Raw genomic sequence first — 19,180 nt, 5'->3', positions numbered from 1 at the left:
GCATGTTTTATCCCTGTTTGAACTTGTTAGGCAACTCATGATTTTAAAGCCCACTTAAACCTTTTTCTTATTGTTCTTGCCTCTTGATGTTTGCTGGCCAGTGGGAGATAGTTAGACTTTGGGTATAATATATATGTACGCAATGCATGGTTGCAAGTCATTATTAACCCTGGCAGCTTATTTACAGTTCCACTTTTTGCTCAGTTTTTTTACTGTACTAAAAAGAAGGTAAACCAATGAGCAATGTTTGGAAGGTTTGTTATTAAATGCCTGTGATTTGCACATATTGATGATGATATATTGAATGTCTTTAAAGATTTCTGATGGATAAACATAAAATCACAGAGCAACTTAGGCTGAAAGGCAGGTCATCAGGTCCAAGCCCCTGCTCAAAACAGTGCCTGCTTTGAAGTGAGGTCCAGCTTTGGCGTTAGATCAGGTTGCTCATAGGTTGAATGGGTTGCCTCATAGACTTTGAGGGGTTAAAATCAGTTTGCTAAGTGATAATACTTGAGGTTAATAATATTTCTTGAACACTTAGAACCTTGAAGTAAACCTTCTGGACATGTCCCATGTTTCAGTACAAGTCCGTATTGTCACTAATAGGCTTTCAATAATACAGCATTTTCTCCTAACAATGGATTAGAGAGAGAGAAGGCTGCTTCTCAGTGATTAAATGACACTTATTCTTGTGTTCTTTATTCAGATATTTCCCAGCTGCTGACAAAAGGTGCTTTCTCTGAATACAGAGCAGCAAGCCATCTCCTCTGTGTTAGTAAAATACTGTAAATTCCAGATACCTTACAAATAAGCTTGGCTGAAACTGCCTTCAGGAAAAAAGTCTACTTTTTTTATTAAAAGCAAAGTTTTGTACAAAATTATACATTTCAGAGTTTTTTCCATTTTTCCTTAAAAGTATGTTGTTTTGATTTTAAATTCTAATGAAATACTGAAAACTCTTCTGGAAAGATTTCCATCATTAAAAATTATACATGGGAAGAAAAATGTTTCCCACCCAGTTATGATTTTAACGTGCACTCCCCCAATTCCCAACACTAGCGTTTCTTAGTAGTCCTTGTTCCCTGAGAATTTTCGCAGAGCTAATTTTTTTAATTAGGCATTCCAAGCACACATGCGTTTGCATCAGCGAGTGCGTTTTATCTGCTTCATGTGCTCACCTTTGAACACAAATTTTTGTGGGCATGTATATTTAACACGTATTTGAAAACTCTGCTCTTACCATAGCTGCCTTTTGAGCGCTGGCGCCATGATTTCCTAAGGGAGATGTGCTGCAGCACCCGCTCCAATCTGATCACCAAGACAGTGATTGCGGTTAGAGATAACTGGCAATATCTTTAATTAAAAGGCTTGCTGGAGAGCAAAGGGCACTCTGCCAGTCACCATAACAACTGTTGCTGCTGAGAAATTATAACTGCGTGCTTTGGCACAAATGGCATGTGCCTGCCCACCCCCACGCTTTCAGGTATGTTTTTTATCTCCTCATGACTTAATTGTTTGTGTTCACAAAGGATGTGGCAATTTTTTTTTTTTTTTAACTGTCATGTGGGTTTCATTCTGCTGTTCTCATTGTGTCTAGGGATTTTTAGCCTTTTGCAGCAGGCAGCGAGAATTGTTGCTTTAGTTTATAATGCTCTGTCAGGCTTGTGACCATAAGTAATCCATGGTGGAACAGTGATTACACTGCATTTCCCCAGGAGCTGCAGGCTACCTTTGCACTGGACATACATCTGCTGCATTGCTTTAGGCATTTGAGTGATTCCTATTTTCAGTTTATTTAAATAAGTTGCAAATGGACAATTTTTTAAATGGTTTGTTATTGTTATTTAAGTTGATTTAGTAGTTAGACTTTTGCATTTGTGCTTTAAAGGGACTGCAAATTAAAACCAGTTCGAGTCAGGAATGTGTATTCAGTACAGCTTTGGAACACGTATGGAATCTGAAGTTTATGGCTTTGAAAGCACTTGCCCTCTTTCAAATGTTTCTAATAAGATAGAGTGTGGTGATTTACACCTCTTGAGATATTGAACTGCTATCCAAGAATGTTGTTTGGCTCTTAAAGAAAGAAAGCATTGGTGGGCCTGATTTTGGGAAAGGAAAAAAAAGCCGATGTGATTTCATTGAGACTTAAGCATTATGTGTGTAAAAGAATTCATTATTTAACACTTTCTCTGCACACCACGAATGCATTTGGGATCCATCAGCTGTTAGTTTCTGGAGAGGACAAAGAGGAGAGCAGAGCCCTCACATGACCTGCTTTTCCTCCTGCTCCAAAAGGCGTTGCTGTACCAGGAAAAGAAAATTTGACTCCACTCCCAAAGGAGGCTTTTTGTCTCTCCACTCCTGGGCTCTGCGAGCCAATAGCACTCAAAGCGGTTCAGAGCCACAAACTCCGGGGGGGCTGAGGCTATGCCTGGGTTATACAGCTCAGCGTAATGCGGGTCGATCACGACTGGGCTCTCTGACATTACAGTATCGTGGTGCTAGCAACAGTGGGCAGTTCACACATAGGGGAGAAGACATTTGGAAACAGTGAGCTGGGATGTTTTTATATGTGTATATATTTTAATATAAAAGAGGGTGTGTAGCTCTTAAGTGCTCAAGGGTGTATTTTGGTCTAGATGCAAAAAATGAAGCATGGGTACAGAAAGCGAAGGGAGAGAGGGAGCAGAATGAAATCTCACGCCGCTCATCAGAAGGGGAATGACTTGAAACGGGTGTTATGGAAGAGCTTCTAGGAATAAGAAATGGTGTCTTAACTTGGGAATCTGTGATGTGTTTCTCAGGGTGATTTTAAAAAAAAAAAAATCATGATTTTTAAGGTTTTTTCTTTTCTTCCTTATGTAAAATTGAGAATGCTGTGATTTTTATAGATTACCTACACTCACCCCATCCCTGTGGGCCAGTGCCGCTTCCACCGGCGCTCTCCCTGACTTTCATTAGAGGTTATCAAATTACGTTTGCAAATTCTGAGATGAGTTACAAATTATGTTTGCCCATTCATTTGACTAGAAGAACTGGGGAGGGGAGGCATGAAGAGGGCGGGAGGAGGTTCAGGTCTGTCCTGGCGAGTGTGGTTCAAGGTTTAATCAGTGTGGTATTTCCTCTTCCTGCGGGCCAGAGAAACACCTGTGTTTTTTCTTTAAGTATTACAAGGGACAGTTGATGGGCCCTATCGTTCTGAAGGGAAACTTACTAGAGCCCATCTGCATACATTGGCTTCAAAGGGTTTGCATAGTGCTCTGGCTGATAATTTTAAAAAATTAGAGAGAGTGAAATCTCTTGATGAAGCTATTAATAGGACTCCAGTTAAACTGCTTTAACAAAGCATCTATCCTGGAGAGGAGACCTCAGGGTTGATATAAAAGGTCAGGGAGTTTTTGTGTGATGAAGTTTTAAAGCATTTCTTAACCTTCAGGGCTAGTTTCTTATTTTGAGGTTATGTTTTATTTCAAAGGACAAACGCTATTCTTAATTTCATTCTTTGTTTCATATAAACCTATTTCAGAAAGCTGTGAAATTACATACACTATTTTTTGGCCTGGATCTTTTTCCACTTCTGAGAACTTTAATGGGAATTGTCACTCCCAGGACAATTTTGCAGCTTTGCTGGTGTGTAGCAGCACAGTATTGCCCGAATGCCTCCTGCACCTTTGTTGGCACGCATTGGGGGTTTGGCAGGTCAGTGCAAGAAAAGCGTAGCAGGCAGTGCTGTAACCACGTTTTGGAGGCAGCTGCATGAAAGCTACAGGGGCACAAATGCAAGCAGAGAATCTGTGTAATCTACAAAACTGGGAACTGTTTGCTCCCGTTCTCCCCCATGAATTAACTTGTTTGTGTTTTTAAAGGATTAAAATTTGAGTTGTGTGGAGAAAGATGATTAGCACTCGCGGAGGACTAGAACATTTAAAAGCTGTGGTTTTGTTCAGGGTTGCACTGAAAGCCAAAAGCGTTAAATTCTCTGTAAGGGGAATGGGGCCCTAACTCAGGGCAAGCTGCCTGGGGGGCGTGTGGAGCCATCGGCATGGAGAGCCCAGGCTCCTTACGAGACACAGTCCTGGGAACGATGTTTCCAAGCTCTGGGCTGCCCTTTAATCTGCCAGGTGGGCTGAAGGGAAGCCAGGAAACTGGAAGTCTTAGGAGCCACGGCTCCAAAGTGTCTGGCTCAGCTATGGTTGCAGGCTCTGGCTCCACATCAGCTACTGACGTGGAGCCAGAGATCCCTGCTTCCCAGCAGCCCCCCAGGGGAGCTGCACTAGAGGGGAGGCATGCCGGCAACTGGGAGCTGTGGGAACTGGAAGGCACGTTGCCAAAGGGCTGAGAGCTGGAAGGGCAAGCTCCCCGTTAACCTAGCAAGGCTGCCTGGTGGGGTTGTAGTCAGCAGTGAGGGTTCTATCATAACCCTGGCAGGGCTCTGCAGCAAATATTTCAGAACTGAACCATCTCCAGGTAATGTTTTGATTGTGCAGGTTTGGCATTCTCCAGTGGAAACTCACTCTCTTAAAGAATTTCTGACCAGCATTTTTAAAATCCAATGATTTTTTTCCTTTTCAAACATAAATTAATTTTGTTGATTAAAGCCTTGCTTTTGTAGCAATAAGGTCATCTGTTTTTTTTTTTCTTTTGTGCCTTTGTTGCTGTTTGTTATTCAGGATTTCTGGTTAGCTTTCCATATCAAATGTCTAGGAGGGTGATCAATACATGTTTCACGTGCTAGAGTATAAATTCAGTCACGTACAACACGTACAAAATATGGTTCCCACAGAAGTCAGTACAAATTTGAGACGAATGAACTTTACTGCAGCATGCCAGGACTAGAAATTTAGGCCCTGGTCATGTCATCAGATTGACTTATGTGACATTGTAATGAAATTTAGTCCTTTAAAATGTGTTAATTGGATTTTAGAGAAGATGCATCTTCAGTGGGAAGGTGTATTGGAAATACTGCTTGTAATCGTCTGTCAATATATCAAGAAATTGCACATTGCACCTGAAGTGGGGAGAGCAAAACAAAACCAACCTCAAAACAAACAAAAAAACCAAACCCCAAGGATCCAGGGAAAACCACTAACTTTACAAACCACTACAAACTCATATTCAAAGACCTCCTTACATTATTTGCAGTTATTGCATAAACATGTTGCACAACAGCTATACTGTTAGCAAAATACATAAACACATACTTACAATATTTCTCAGAGCAGATCATACCGCAGGGGCTGCTAACATGTTCTCAGGGACTTTGCTAGCTCTTCCAGCAAGCCTGTTTGCAGCTCTGAAGGGAGGAGAAAGACGAGGAGCTAGGAAACCCGCACTGTGCTTACATGTAGAATGCGTGTGCCCCGGTTTCTTGGATAGGCGGTCTTCCCAGGGTTGCAGATTTCCTTTCCCAGCATCATTATGATCTTGGCTTTTTTCTTCTGCTGCTGCTGTTGTGCCCCTGTCCAGCCAGTCTCAAACATTCTCATTTAGCAACATGGTCCCTCTCTTCCTTTCATGATGTTTTTTCTAGTACCCATCCTGATTTTCTTTTTCTCATAGCCGATGGAAATTCTTGGTCCAGCCCAAGTTCTGTTCCTTTGAAAGAAGCTTTATGTATCTTACAGTTGGTTTTCCGAAGAACCCTTTTCCTTTGCCTGCTTATTGTTCCAGGTAAATAGGAATTTTGTGCCTGATTTCTCTAAGGTACGATTCTGTCCTCTGTGTTTTTTCCATTTTGGAACATGGGGAGAACGTGGAAAAAAGCAGAAGGGAAATGGGAGTGTACCAACCAACAGGATATTGACTGGGAATCATCAGTGTGGGCAGGCAGATGAAAAGGCAAATGACATCCTAGGGTGTACCAGGTAACTGATATTAATAGTGGAGCAAGGGAGGTTTCAGTGTACAAGTAAAAGGTTCTGGAAAGACCCCGTTTGGAATTCTCTGCACAGCTTTGGTTTATGACTCTGAAGACCATCACTGACATGGACAGGCTCCTTGGTGAGACTGCAGATGTGGCTTGTTCAGTCAAGCCAAGTGCTTGCTACACTGAATGTTACTGCTCTGTATGAATACAGCATTTATCCTCATAAATGCCAGAAAGGCAGGGAATGTAACTGAGGCAGAGATTAATGTTGATGCAAAATTAAATTTGTCTAAACTGGCCATCAGTAAATTTAAGTTAATGTTTTCAAAGTGGAAAAGCTGTTAGGCACTGGAATAGCTTTCCAACAGGAGCAGTTTGGACAAGAAACTTAATTATTTTGAAGATGGCACTCATTCAGTTCATAAGAAGTACAGTGTGCCTGAATAAAAGGAGACCGCACCAAATCACCCTACATGTCACTTTAAGCCGTCGCAGCTACCTGTGTCCTCCATCCTTCCCTCCTCTGGAGGTTATCCCGCACCTCCTGGCACCCCTTGGCATTCCCCACAGCGGCTGTTGCCTCCTCAGCAACCTGCGTACTGCCTGCTGCCAACGGCCCACCCGTTCCCGATGCTCCTCAATGAAAGGACATTTTGTGGAGCTGATTCACTGCTGTGTTTTTACTCTTTGCTCCTTTGTATAATCCTTGCTCTTTCAAGCTAACAGCTTCCCGTCAGATGGCTTGCCAATATCAATTGTGATCTTAATATTTCATGCCAGGTTCATCTCGCTGTCCTTGCAGGGTAAATGAGGCTTATGTATACTCCAGAGTGTGCATCGTTCCTTTTGTAGGCCACAGTTAATTGCAATTAAACAGTCAGCCTTTGTAAAATTAATATTGTTACTGCTATGCTATGCATATGCTGTAACTTTGGGAGTGGCTAACGAATGTCAAGCAAATACAAATGTAGCCCTTTGCTTACTGGGATTTTTAATATATTTTAATCACCTGTTTGCCTTGGCAAAAACATATATTTTAGATACTCAAATCAGTGGGAAAATAAACTAGTAACTTCGCTTTAAGTATAGTCTGACATCTGTTCCTTTCTTCTTTTCTGTTCAGCTTCCTTCATTATGCTTTTTCACAGGTCTCTTTGTTCTTGAATATGTTAATTTCTTAGGTTGTTTGTACCACATACCTAAAATGTGGATTCTAAAGAGTTCTTTAGAATTTAAAGTTGCTCTTATTATCCTGAAACCCAATTCTACCACCACTTGTACATGCACAAACTGAGCCTGTGGGAGTAACCCACACAGCAGACTTACCAACCTTGAGCGTTTCCAGACTGGTGGAAGTTTATGTTGTACATTCGATGTGACAGGGCTGACCATCTGAACGAACTCTGCATGCTTTTACTTGTGAGCATGAAACTAGTAGCTGATGTTCCCAAGATGAGCCAGGCATTAGCTTCCTTTTCTCAGCATCTGTTGCTGTTGCTGCATGGAGCCGTGGTTCGACTGCACTAAACTGACGACCTGTGATTGCAGGATCCTAATATTGGGGTTAACTTCCCGCAGTCGTGGTCTTCAGCAAACCCAGCTGAGCACAAGTAGGCCATAGGAGGTAGATCTGTGTACGTTACCTTATGGATTATTTGATCTGTTCTCCTGCACATGGCACAAATGATGAGATAGTATGATGTTCCCTAATAAATATAGATACTATGTAATCTTGCTTAATAAATTGTAAGCACAACTGTTTACTGAAAGACCTATTTGGAACAGAAGGAAGTTCTTTTTATTATTATTATTGTTCTAATTGTGGTGGCAGTCTCTCACCATTGAGCAGGAGGACTCCCAAGATACTTAAACTGTTCATAATTTAGCACCCCGTGTGAAACAAAGTGGGTGTTGTCATCTTGATCCCAAATGGGTTATCGTATCCCTCTGAATAGTGCCTCATGTAGTTCTCCGAAAGTGCCCCCATTGGAAATAAGCATTACTTAGAAAAACCCAGAAATAACCTTCTGACTGCAGGCCCTCTCATCTCAATTGTACATGTGGTTAGGTTGGAGGTCACGGATGCGTTGCAGAAGGAGCAGGGCTCTTTGCCGAGGCTGGAGATAGAAAGGATTTCAGTTCTTCTCATGACTGGTTCCTAATGTTTCACAAGTACACATTTCTTTCAAAATTTAAGAGAAGAAAAACTGTATTTTGACTAAGGAATGTAGTTCCCTCTCCCCCAAAAGAGATATTTATTCAAAAGCTGGAGCAGGTCCAGTTCAAATGTTGAATACTGAGCCAGTACAGAGACATATAGCACATGTTCATCACCATGCAGGTGTGAGGGGAAAGGGAGTTTAGGCTTGAGCCGTTTTGAAATATTACTTTTACCTACATGTTTGACATTTTCTAGCTCTTTTATAAGGAGTGATGGAAATCTACGTTTTTCCTCCTTTAATAAAATGAACTTCTTAGTTGTTAAATGTGCTAGATTGACAACCGTGGAGACTGAAGTCTTCTGTTTACCCAGAGAATAAGCACAGCATGGGAAAGCTGCAGTACAGACTTCCTTCGGGTGCTACCTAAGCTAATGTGCCTCAGCCTTGACCTGGTGAGAAATTAATCCATTCCCATTACAGCTGTAGCTTTTGTGATCAGACTCTGCAAGGGAGGAGTCAGTTCAGGCTAGTTCTGATGATGCTGTTACTCCTTTAAGAAATTTTTTGGACCTAAACAGACCACCCCACAAGCTACCTCTGGAGCGTGTGCAGTAAGCAGAATAACCTCATCATCTTCTCTTTCACTTTGTACACACAAAACTGAACACGTCTTTGATGAACCCCAGGTGAAAATTCAGAGCTTGCCATGAAAAATAAGTAGCAGGAAAAGATGACTAACTGAACACATACACTGAGAAAACCTCAAACGACTCCTCATTTTCCTCTTCTAGTCTTAATCACTGGTGTATTTGTCCTTCACAATTAGGGAATGTCTGAATGTGTGTGTTTCAGGACAATAATAAACAGTGGCTTTGCATTAAGAGAGGTCTGGTCTGCATATCCCAGAAAAAGTGAAGGGGAGAAACTGATGGTTAAGTCCAAAAATCTTTGCACTTCTCTTCTTTTTATGGCTAGCAAAATTCAGACAATTTAGCTTTGGAAAAATATATGACATGTAACCTAATAGGTTGTCTTCAAAAACAGTTTGTAATGATTGACTAACTTCCAAGAAGAGAAGTATACAAACACTCCAATTCAACAAATCACTTAAGGATATAAATTTATGCGTAATGGTAATACTACTGACCTCAAAAATTTAACTTGCCAGTTAATGTTGCTGTAGACAACATTTTCATTACTGTCCTGTCCTATAACCCATTTTTCTTTTTTTCATATTACCGGTTGTGTGGAGAAGTAAACTTAGGTAAACTCACTTGTGATGAAACTGATAACAGTGAGGTCTTAGCATGTTAAATAGCGGATTCTTTAAACATAGATTTAGATAAAGTCATTCTAATGTAATGCTAGAAAAGATTAATTTAGTGGGTTTGCAATAAATAGTGGAATCACTAGGTGCTTTTCTTACTGAAAAACACTCTTGGAAACACACCCCCCACTGTGCTGTCAGTCTCTGAGAGTGTAGTTCTGATAATCGCCGTGAAGCATGGTCCTACTATATTCTTAGTAAGGAGATGACTGGGCTGTAAGAACAGATTTTCTTTGCATTATTTTCTTCAGTAAACATGGTCTTTGATGAAGAACTAAGAGCGATTAGTTCTTCTAATATACTACAACTAGATCAGCTTTATGGATGTAACCCCAACAGAAAAGCTGTTGGGGAAAACATTTGTGCCAACATGACCCTGAAGGACAAGAGTCCTGTGGATGACCTGACACACCTTCTAGGTTTCTCTTTTATAAGAAAGTCAAATAGGATAATTTACTTCTGCGAAAAGAGAAATACTTTCTAGTTAAACCATCAGACTGGGACATAGGGGAGATGGAGATGTTGAAAATGTCAAAATATGAAGATTGTTTCCTATTGAGTATTAAGCAATTTGGTGGGGGAAGGGGGTTAAAACCCCCAAGATGTGTAAAGGACACTGCTATAGGATAGTGAAGATCTGTTTGAGGAGGAAAATAAGGGAAAAATGAGTCTCTTGAAAATAGTTGTATACCTACATATACATATGAATTCTGAAGAAGACCAAGTCTTTTGGGAACTTTTGAGAGCTGCACCGCTTGGAGTGGTGTAGCCATGTAGTTGGCTACATGTAGTAGCCATGTAGTTTTTTGTGCTCCTGTGAAATGGGGGTAATGTCCGTTAGAGTGTCCCGTCTCGGCTCTAGCCTGTAACTCTCCAAGGGTGCATCTTTTCATTTGTAGTGCAGTTATGTTTCCTTTGAGCCTATTGATATCCTCAGACTAGGTAAGTAACACAATGACCTACGACCTCACCACGGCAATTGCAATCCAGTTCCACTGAAGTCAGTGTAAGTCTTGATCTTTTCTAAAATCAGAAGAAAAGCCTGTGCTCCTACAGTTTTATTTGTGGAGTTTATCTAGTGTCAAGATTTGGTGCATGTGTGCTGTGACGGTGTGGTTGAAGAACCCTGCAAAGCCATGCTTCACTTAGAAGACATGTACTCAGAGTGCTTAACTCAGGCTTTTAATGATGGAGCACGATATTGTGCTATTGGGGCAGTAATTTTCAGATAAGGTTTCCAGACATGATTTTTGCTTTAAGGCTTCGCCGGTACTAACATTAAACAAACTTAAGTATACATCTATTTTTTTATATCATCTAGATATGTGGGTTATTAACGTAAATTTTAATTGTAAATTAAATTGTCAGAGTAGAGATAAAACCCTTTTGGATTAGTATCACCATGAAACTGCTGAGATGGTGAGTTTTAGGTGGGTGACTGTGTTACACTAGGGAAGGAAAAAAGCAGTCAAATGCAAGAGGGCTAAAACACTTCAGGGTTGTTACAGATTCCTTATGGTGAGAAATCACTTTTCTGGCAATTTTCAAAAGATAGTGATATGATTTCACCCCTTCATGTCTGTCACCACATCATCTAGTGTGGAGAACAGCACAGAGGAATGTGAGACAGAGTTAGCATGAATTTAACTCTTCTGAATTTAGTGTGCTTGTGCAAATTAGCTTAATATTATACTTTTAAAACTGGCTTTTATTGAAATGTTTTTTTAAGTTCATTTTGGTTATTACACACTTTCAAGAGACCCTTTGGTGATTACATGGGAAAAATGTATTTCTTTGTTTTGTTTTTTTAAGGTTATCTTTCAGTGCATGTTAGTCATTACTGGTTCATTTTTGTTGAAGCTCTGAAGGAATGATGTAGTCGTTTCTTTTCTGTGACACCTGGTTATTTTTTCTTTGTATTACACTTGGAGCACAAGAAAGTAATGTGCACGGATCCACAAGTCTCTAAAATTCTTCTGCATCAAAACATTCACCATAGAAACTATTCATGCTGCTTCTTAACAGGGAAGAAGGGGGAGGAGTTCGTTTTAATTAGAGTAGACCTGAAGCCATAATGATTTCTGAAGTCACTCTAGAATCCACACGTTTTGGTAGAGGACTGGAAGTCCTTTTCAGTGCCTAGGCTGATTACCTGCAGGCTTGGAAACAGCTGTTTGCAACACCAGGGGTAGCATCTAGCAGTGTGTGATATTGGATGGCACCAGTGCTGCTTTCAAATAAGCAAAATGCTAACAAAACAGGACTGGTAGGAACCAATTCATTATTACATATGAAGTTTACGTTATGCGGATGGCTGTATAAGGCACTATCACCACTTAAGTCCCAAATAGACCCATTTGTGAATGGGGAGGAAAGGGCGTCCTCCTGTGTGAGAAAATTTACTTCCCAGTAATTCCTAGTAGTACAGCATGTACTAGTAACTATTTGTGTTTATATGGTGACACATAGAGGTGGAACTGAAATAACACTAATAAAGTATGCAGGTACATCCTGGATTGCCAGTGATGTGGCAATCTGGTGACTTTTACATCATACTTCATTTAATAGTATTACCAACAAACTTCTGTTCGATCTCAGTGATAAAGTTGCTTTGTCTGTCTTCCCTTACTACCCATGTTACTTGACTACGCTATAAAATGCAATGTTAGTAAGTGGTATGGTATTAAAGGTAGTAAAAAAAAAAGGCAAGAATATGAATCAAAAGTTATAAAAATGTGATTGACCATTTGTTACTTTGTACAGATGTAGAACATCTATTATTTCTTACTCACATGTGCATCATTTTATATCACCTAAGGAGTAAAATACAGCATTGTATTGGCCTTAACCTTCACAAGTCCCATTTTGATTCATCAGAGATAAGTATCTAAAACTCTGCACTCTGCTATGAAATTCTTTACAGAAAAGTATTTTATGTAATGTTCCCACAGTGAGATACTAGTGACTACTTGTTATATATTTTGAGAATATGTAGTTCAGAATCAGACATTGAGCTTCAGCTAACCAGAGCTGTTTTCTTAATTCTCTGTGCAGTATGTGGATAATTTATGCTTCGGTGCCTGAGATATTATCTACAAAAGGTAACTATTGATGAAAGTATTTGTTATGGATTGAAATTACTATTGCTAGTGGGTTACAGATTTTTAACTTTTAACCTCTCAGCTCTGTTGTCTGTGTGGCATTTTAAATTTTTCCCTTTCTTCAAAGAAAGATGTTTAGTACCTATTATCTCCTCTCACTATTTATCCCCTAAGTCCTACTTTTGCCTTATAAACAAGTGCTTACACATGTAGTGGTACCTGCAAACATGAACCTGCTGACCAGATTTATATTTACAGAATGTTTAATGTGGCCGTAGTATTACTAGGGATCATTTTGCTGGGACTGGTTAGCAACTTGACTCAGTTTTAGCCTTAACATAAGCTTAGCATGCTGAAGAAGAGAAAATGAGTGTCCTTCAGTGTGGTTCTTTATTGTACATACCTAAGGAGTAAGATTTTACGTTAGCAGTTCACATTGTAAATGGTACTCTCCTGCACAATAGTATAAATAACAGCACAGTAGACTTAGGATTGTTCAATTTAGCTTAAAGTTGAAGTGATTGACCATTTTCTCATTAAGCACCATGGGAGTTCAATGAGCCCAAAATCAATGCCTAAATCAGTAGTTCATATTCTGCACATAGTTATGCGAGTATATTAATCTTGAAAACGTTTCCTTCATTGGCACCAGTTTATACAGCGATGCAAAAAGTATGTTTTATGACTTGTCCAAACATTCAACTGTTACTTGCTCTGGGCAAATGAGTATTCAGCAAAACAGCTGGCTTGTTCTGAGTGCAAGTCTAAAGGTTCACAAGTTGCACAAACTGGTGTCCTGCCACTTACTGATTTTCCTCTAGGTCAGCAGACTGATTTCTCAAGAGTTTGTACAAAAATGTATGAAAGAAAATTGATAATATTATTTATAAAGCACTCTGCTGCTTCTTACATGAGAAAGGAGTATTTTTAAGATTTTCTCATTCTTGTCTAGTAACTTTATCAGATTTGTTTCCTAAAGGTTTTTAACTCAATTTTTATGCTTTGCCCGTTAATAGCTTCCTTCTAAATGCAGATTTTGAAGTTCCTGTTCCTTCCTGCTCTTCCTTATGTTTGAGAGAGTTAATCAGAGTGCTGCTCACAGAATGAGCTCACTTGCATTTTCCTTGGGAGGAAATATGTACTGCGGAGTATTGAACAGTCTGGTTCTTTGTACTTTGCATATTGACTTATTACTGGTCTGATTATGTTGAGCACTTTTTTTCTCTAGTATAGTGAAGAATTTAAGCGTCTGCTTAGGTACTGTATTGCATCCACAGGATGCTTGTTGTTAAACTTCCAGAGGTCCTTATGCAGATTTTATAGATCATATGAAATACATTGATAGGCAAAAACCACTGACCCAGGAATCTAAATATGTAGAGGATGCAAAGGAATGGCTACCTTTTGGACACCAAAACCCTCACATCTTTTTTGTTATAATTTTGCTTAAGGGAATGCATGAAGAAAGTAAATGAGAGCTATTAGAAACATACTGTAGTGCATAGTGTGTATTTGTATGGTGCTGTAAATCATGTAAGGGCCCTGTATGTTGAGAACACTGGAGGAAGCGAATAAAGGAAAGGACTTAAGCCTGAAGTCATATTTCCCACAGCGTGGCTGTTTACCCTGAATTGCTTCTACAGGCTGTGACTTTCTGTTGTTGGGGCTGAGTCTCACCTTGTTCACTTGAGATGATGCAGGAGTTACTCTGTGCTTTTTATTCAGCCCCCCTTTGGGTTTGCCTTGAGCAAGAGTCATCAGAAGTTTTTAGTATTTGGCTCATTATTATTTGATGAAAAGATGATAAGATGCTGGAAACCACATGCATCCATCCAGTATTAGACAATGCAAAGAACAGTAAAATAGAGTATTTGGCTATTTCTTATGCTTATAAACCAGTTACTAACTATTCCTTTGCTTGTGGATGAATCACTTGCTTAATTTATTTAACAGGCTGTCTTGTTTTAGTAGGGGTGTAGGGAGCTCAGAAATCTTTGTACGCTGGGAGCAGTGAAGTCTCTTGAAACAAATGTGTGCAGGCAAAGTGTTTAGATACATTTTGCCTTAGAGTGACCTTTGAAAGAATTTCACACACACTCTGGGCACTGGGTTTCTTTCCCTGGGTTTACCCTTAAGTGCAAAGCCATATGTTTTAGGTAAGGTTAAGCAATCAACAGGTTGTACACTTAACCCTTATGTACCATATCTGGGACTAGACATTTTTATTACATTGCTTCAGTCTATGTATTACTCTACTACCAAGTGAGAATTTAAAAGGTTGATACAAGTGCCTCTTGAACAGTATGGTTTTTTAGCTCGTTGATTGATATTTATTCCAGATGTAGGTTGTGATTTAGTTATTTATTTATTTAATATATTTCATAACTGAGAATCAGTACCTGATTCTGGAAGGTGGTCCTCCTGGTGGGACTTGAATACATTTCAGCCTGTTGAAGTAAATGGCAAGTGAAAGTGCCTGTGATGTGTGATTAGGCCCTCATTTCATGGGACAGACGCTATCCAGCTTTTAACCACGAGTTGTCTTAGCGGTTACTACATATTCTACCAGCAGCTAGCATTTGAGGAGCTACACAGTGTGCTTAAGAAAATATGTCAATACTTCCCTGTTGCCCCTGTGATAAGGAAGTGTCAGAGTTTAGCAAACCAGTTGTAACAGCATTGAGAGCTGCCTCAAACCTCCTGACTGCTCGTCTGGGCAGATCTAACAAGTTTTCATAGTTGTACTTCATGGACCTCAGAAAAGACTGGTCTTATCCCCACATGGTGGCTGGCGTTACCACCTAAATTAAGGTCACAGTATGCTTTGTTTACTAGCAGTACTCAGATGGAGAATATTTGTAATAAAATACATGAAACTCTGTGGCTTTTTGTTGGGAATACGAAACTCATCCCCTCTTCCCCTGTCTCTGAAGGAGAAGTGCCCTCTCTGTACCTACCAAGAGTATTCTGATCTTACAACTGATGTAAAGCAGTGGCATAAGCTGATTAACGGCAGGGCTCACCATAGCTGACATTTGGGGTTACGTTTTTGAAAAACATTCTGAAATTGAGTCGCTAATGTTATTTTACAGCCTTTTTTATGCTTTGAAATTCCTCTAGCAATACAGAATGTTATTTTTCCTTTTTATCAAAGTTAAAGGGTATTTCAGCAATTAAATTTAGTGTACTTCAGCCAAAAAACATACTACAGATAGCTTCTTTGATTTGATAAATAACAATTATTCCTGTATTAGCAAAAGAGTAAATATTGCTTTGTTTGGCATCTTGTGAAAAGAAAATTTCAGAAGAAGATGGGAAAAATATGCAAGATTGCTTGGGACAATATTTAACATGTAAGTGGGTGGTGAATATAAATTGTTATAGTCCTACTAAATTTAGCAGAGCTATCCCAGCGTACAGTTCGTGAGGATCTGTACTGTTATTCCAAATACATCCTGGAAGATATGTTCCACCAAGTGCCTGCTTTCGAATTAATTGTTAATCTGGGACTTACAGATTTATTGTTCATGATCAGAAAAAGGAAAGATGGAAATGGAAAACGCTGGCAGTAGTTATCCAGTATTGCCCACAGAGCCAACCTGTGCAAGGATAGCCTTCTGGAGATGCTTCTTTCTGTCAAGGTACAACAAATGCTAAACATCTTAATGAGATTCAGCAGTGCTGTCACTTCTGCTGTACCTGAAAGGGCTGGGGAGTTTTACACCACCATTTTTTTTTTTTTTTTTACGTTTACTAAGGGTTTCCTTGGGAGGAAATATGTACTGCGGAGTATTGAACAGTCTGGTTCTTTGTACTTTGCATATTGACTTATTACTGGTCTGATTATGTTGAGCACTTTTTTAGATATGATCTCCTTCTCTAGTATAGTGAAGAATTTAAGCGTCTGCTTAGGTACTGTATTGCATCCACAGGATGCTTGTTGTTAAACTTCCAGAGGTCCTTATGCAGATTTTATAGATCATATGAAATACATTGATAGGCAAAAACCACTGACCCAGGAATCTAAATATGTAGAGGATGCAAAGGAATGGCATTACGTTTACTTTTTTTACGTAACATAAATCTTATGTTACGTAAGATTTAATAGAAAGCCAGGAAGACATCTCAGTATACAGGTCAGAAGCTCATCTGGATTTGCTGTGCTCCAGCTTCATTTACTGAATCATCAGGCAGAGTGCTGCAGAGATATCAGAGAGGAATTTGGGTGTTGAATGTCATTAAGCACTTTCTGCGCCTTGCCACGTGTATTGTTTTCTAAGTTTTCTGACACTTCTTTTACTATTTTGAAAGAAATAATTTCAATTAGGGGAATGTTTGGGGAGGTGTTAAGGGTAAAGATGATGTCCTATTGAATTTGACTTGCACTGTGCTTTTTGAAGGCAGTATGAGCTATCCGGCCAAGTGATGCTTTCATTTGTCTTTCATATAATGAAATCACAAAGTGCTAAGGTAATAGGCCTGTCAGAGGCTCTGTCAGGTGCTGTACTGAAAGAGATGCACTGTCGATTAGTCTTCAGGCATAGTAAGACTCTGTGATTATTTGACTAGTTTAGCAGTTTTCATTTAAGTTTTTAAATGTATCTGGAATTTTTTTCCTGCTGCAGTGAAAGGAGTAGGTAGGATGGTGCCTTTCTACTTAGGATGTGGCTTTCTTTTTGTATAGAAATTTTCTGCTAAATTCCTGTCAGCTTTTCCAGTTTAAATTCTATTTTCAGGGATTCTTGTGTTACATGTGGGGCAAAAGCAGAAATTATTTTATGGTTTTATAAGGGAGTCTTTTTTAAAAAAGTTTTGTAAATAATATAAAAATGGGTTTGTTTTTAGTAAGTTTGAAGTTTTCCAGGCAGTTAGCTCACTATATGGACTAATGCCTTTTGGATAATTTGGACATGGAAAACAATGTGAGACTAAGATGCTCTCTTCTTTTTGGGGGAGTCACATGGCATTCCTGCTTTTCAGCAAACTTTTAATCAGAATTTGTGACTCTTGGATGCATGCATGCCCAACAGCCAAATAGTCTCTGGATTTAAGACTCCCTAAATACTCATTGGCACGATAGACTGTAACTACTCCAGTGCTGTGAAGCCTGAAGGTCAAAAATTGCCTTTATAAAAGTCCCCAAATACAGGTTTACAATTCAGAGTTTTTAATGTCTACTGGCTAAATACTACCTGTTAGGAAAAATCTCCTAATACAGCTGGGCCAGGCAGAATTTTTTTATGTTGGCCCTGAGTTACTGCTTGAGAAGTTGCTGTAAGTGCTTTCCCTGAAGAGCAGCCTTGGGAAGAAGCTGACTTGGCGGAGTCACGGTTCATTGCTTGACCCTGTCTGGCTTAGACGTAAGAGGGAACAGCCCAGGAAAAGGCATTACTGCTGGCTTCTCTCCCTGCTCTTCCATCTCTCAAGAGCCTGCTCAGCTGCCTCTCACCCTTTCATAGAATCATAGAATCATTGAGGTTGGAAAAGACCTCTAAGATCATCGAGTCCAACCGTCAACCCAACACCACCAGGCCCACTAAACCATGTCCCTAAGCGCCTCATCTACACGTCTTTTAAAAACCTCCAGGGATGGGGACTCCACCACTTCCCTGGGCAGCCTGTTCCAATGTTTCACCACTCTTTCAGTAAAGAAATTTTTCCTTACATCCAATCTAAACCTCCCCTGCCGCAACTTGAGGCCATTTCCTCTCGTCCTATTGCTAGTTACTTGGGAGAAGAGACCAACACCCACCTCGCTACAACCTCCTTTCAGGTAGTTGTAGAGAGCGATGAGGTCTCCCCTCAGCCTCCTTTTCTCCAGGCTGAACAGTCCCAGTTCCCTCAGCCGCTCCTCATAAGACTTGTTCTCCAGACCCCTCACCAGCCTCGTTGCCCTTCTCTGGACACGCTCCAGCACCTCAACGTCTGTCTTGTAGTGAGGGGCCCAAAACTGAACACAGTATTCGAGGTGCGGCCTCACCAGTGCCGAGTACAGGGGCACGATCACTTCCCTACTCCTACTGGCCACACTATTTCTGATACAGGCCAGGATGCCATTGGCCTTCTTGGCCGCCTGGGCACACTGCCGGCTCATGTTCAGCCGGCTGTCGACCAACACCCCCAGGTCCTTCTCTGCTGGGCAGCTTTCCAGCCACTCTTCCCCAAGCCTGTAGCGCTGCATGGGGTTGTTGTGGCCGAAGTGCAGGACCCGGCACTTGTCCTTGTTGAACCTCATACAGTTGGCCTGGGCCCATCGATCCAGCCTGTCCAGGTCCCTCTGCAGAGCCTTCCTACCCTCGAGCAGATCAACACTCCCACCCAACTTGGTGTCGTCTGCAAACTTACTGAGGGTGCACTCAATCCCCTCATCCAGATCATCAATAAAGATATTAAACAAGACCGGCCCCAGTACTGAGCCCTGGGGAACACCGCTCGTGACCGGCCGCCAACTGGATTGAACTCCATTCACCACAACTCTCTGGGCCCGGCCATCCAGCCAGTTTTTGACCCAGCGCAGAGTCCACCTGTCTAAGCCGTGAGCCGCCAGCTTCTCTAGGAGAATGCTGTGGGAGACAGTGTCAAAGGCCTTGCTGAAGTCCAGGTAGACCACATCCACAGCCTTTCCCTCATCCACTAGGCGGGTCACCTGGTCATAGAAGGAGATCAGGTTGGTCAAGCAGGACCTGCCTCTCATGAACCCGTGCTGGCTAGGCCGGATCCCCTG

General features: G+C 40.7%; 1 protein-coding gene across 2 annotated transcripts in view; it reads left to right on the top strand.

Moving 5' to 3' along the window:
- ROR1 (receptor tyrosine kinase like orphan receptor 1) overlaps window positions 1-19,180 on the top strand; it is a 185,740-nt gene that overhangs the window by 52,567 nt on the left and 113,993 nt on the right. The window contains exon 1 of one of the 2 annotated variants that reach the window (XM_076340007.1): window positions 1,429-1,483. The exons of the other annotated variant lie outside the window; for it this stretch is intronic. Coding sequence (XP_076196122.1) covers window positions 1,456-1,483 — 28 coding nt within the window. The 5' untranslated portion in view covers window positions 1,429-1,455. Of the gene's footprint in view, window positions 1-1,428; window positions 1,484-19,180 lie in introns of those variants that run through there. 2 annotated transcript variants of the gene reach the window in all.

The sequence above is a fragment of the Aptenodytes patagonicus genome, chromosome 5 (genome assembly GCF_965638725.1).
Source record: "Aptenodytes patagonicus chromosome 5, bAptPat1.pri.cur, whole genome shotgun sequence".
Lineage (NCBI taxonomy): Eukaryota > Metazoa > Chordata > Aves > Sphenisciformes > Spheniscidae > Aptenodytes > Aptenodytes patagonicus.
This window is presented reverse-complemented; position numbering and strand designations above follow the sequence as displayed.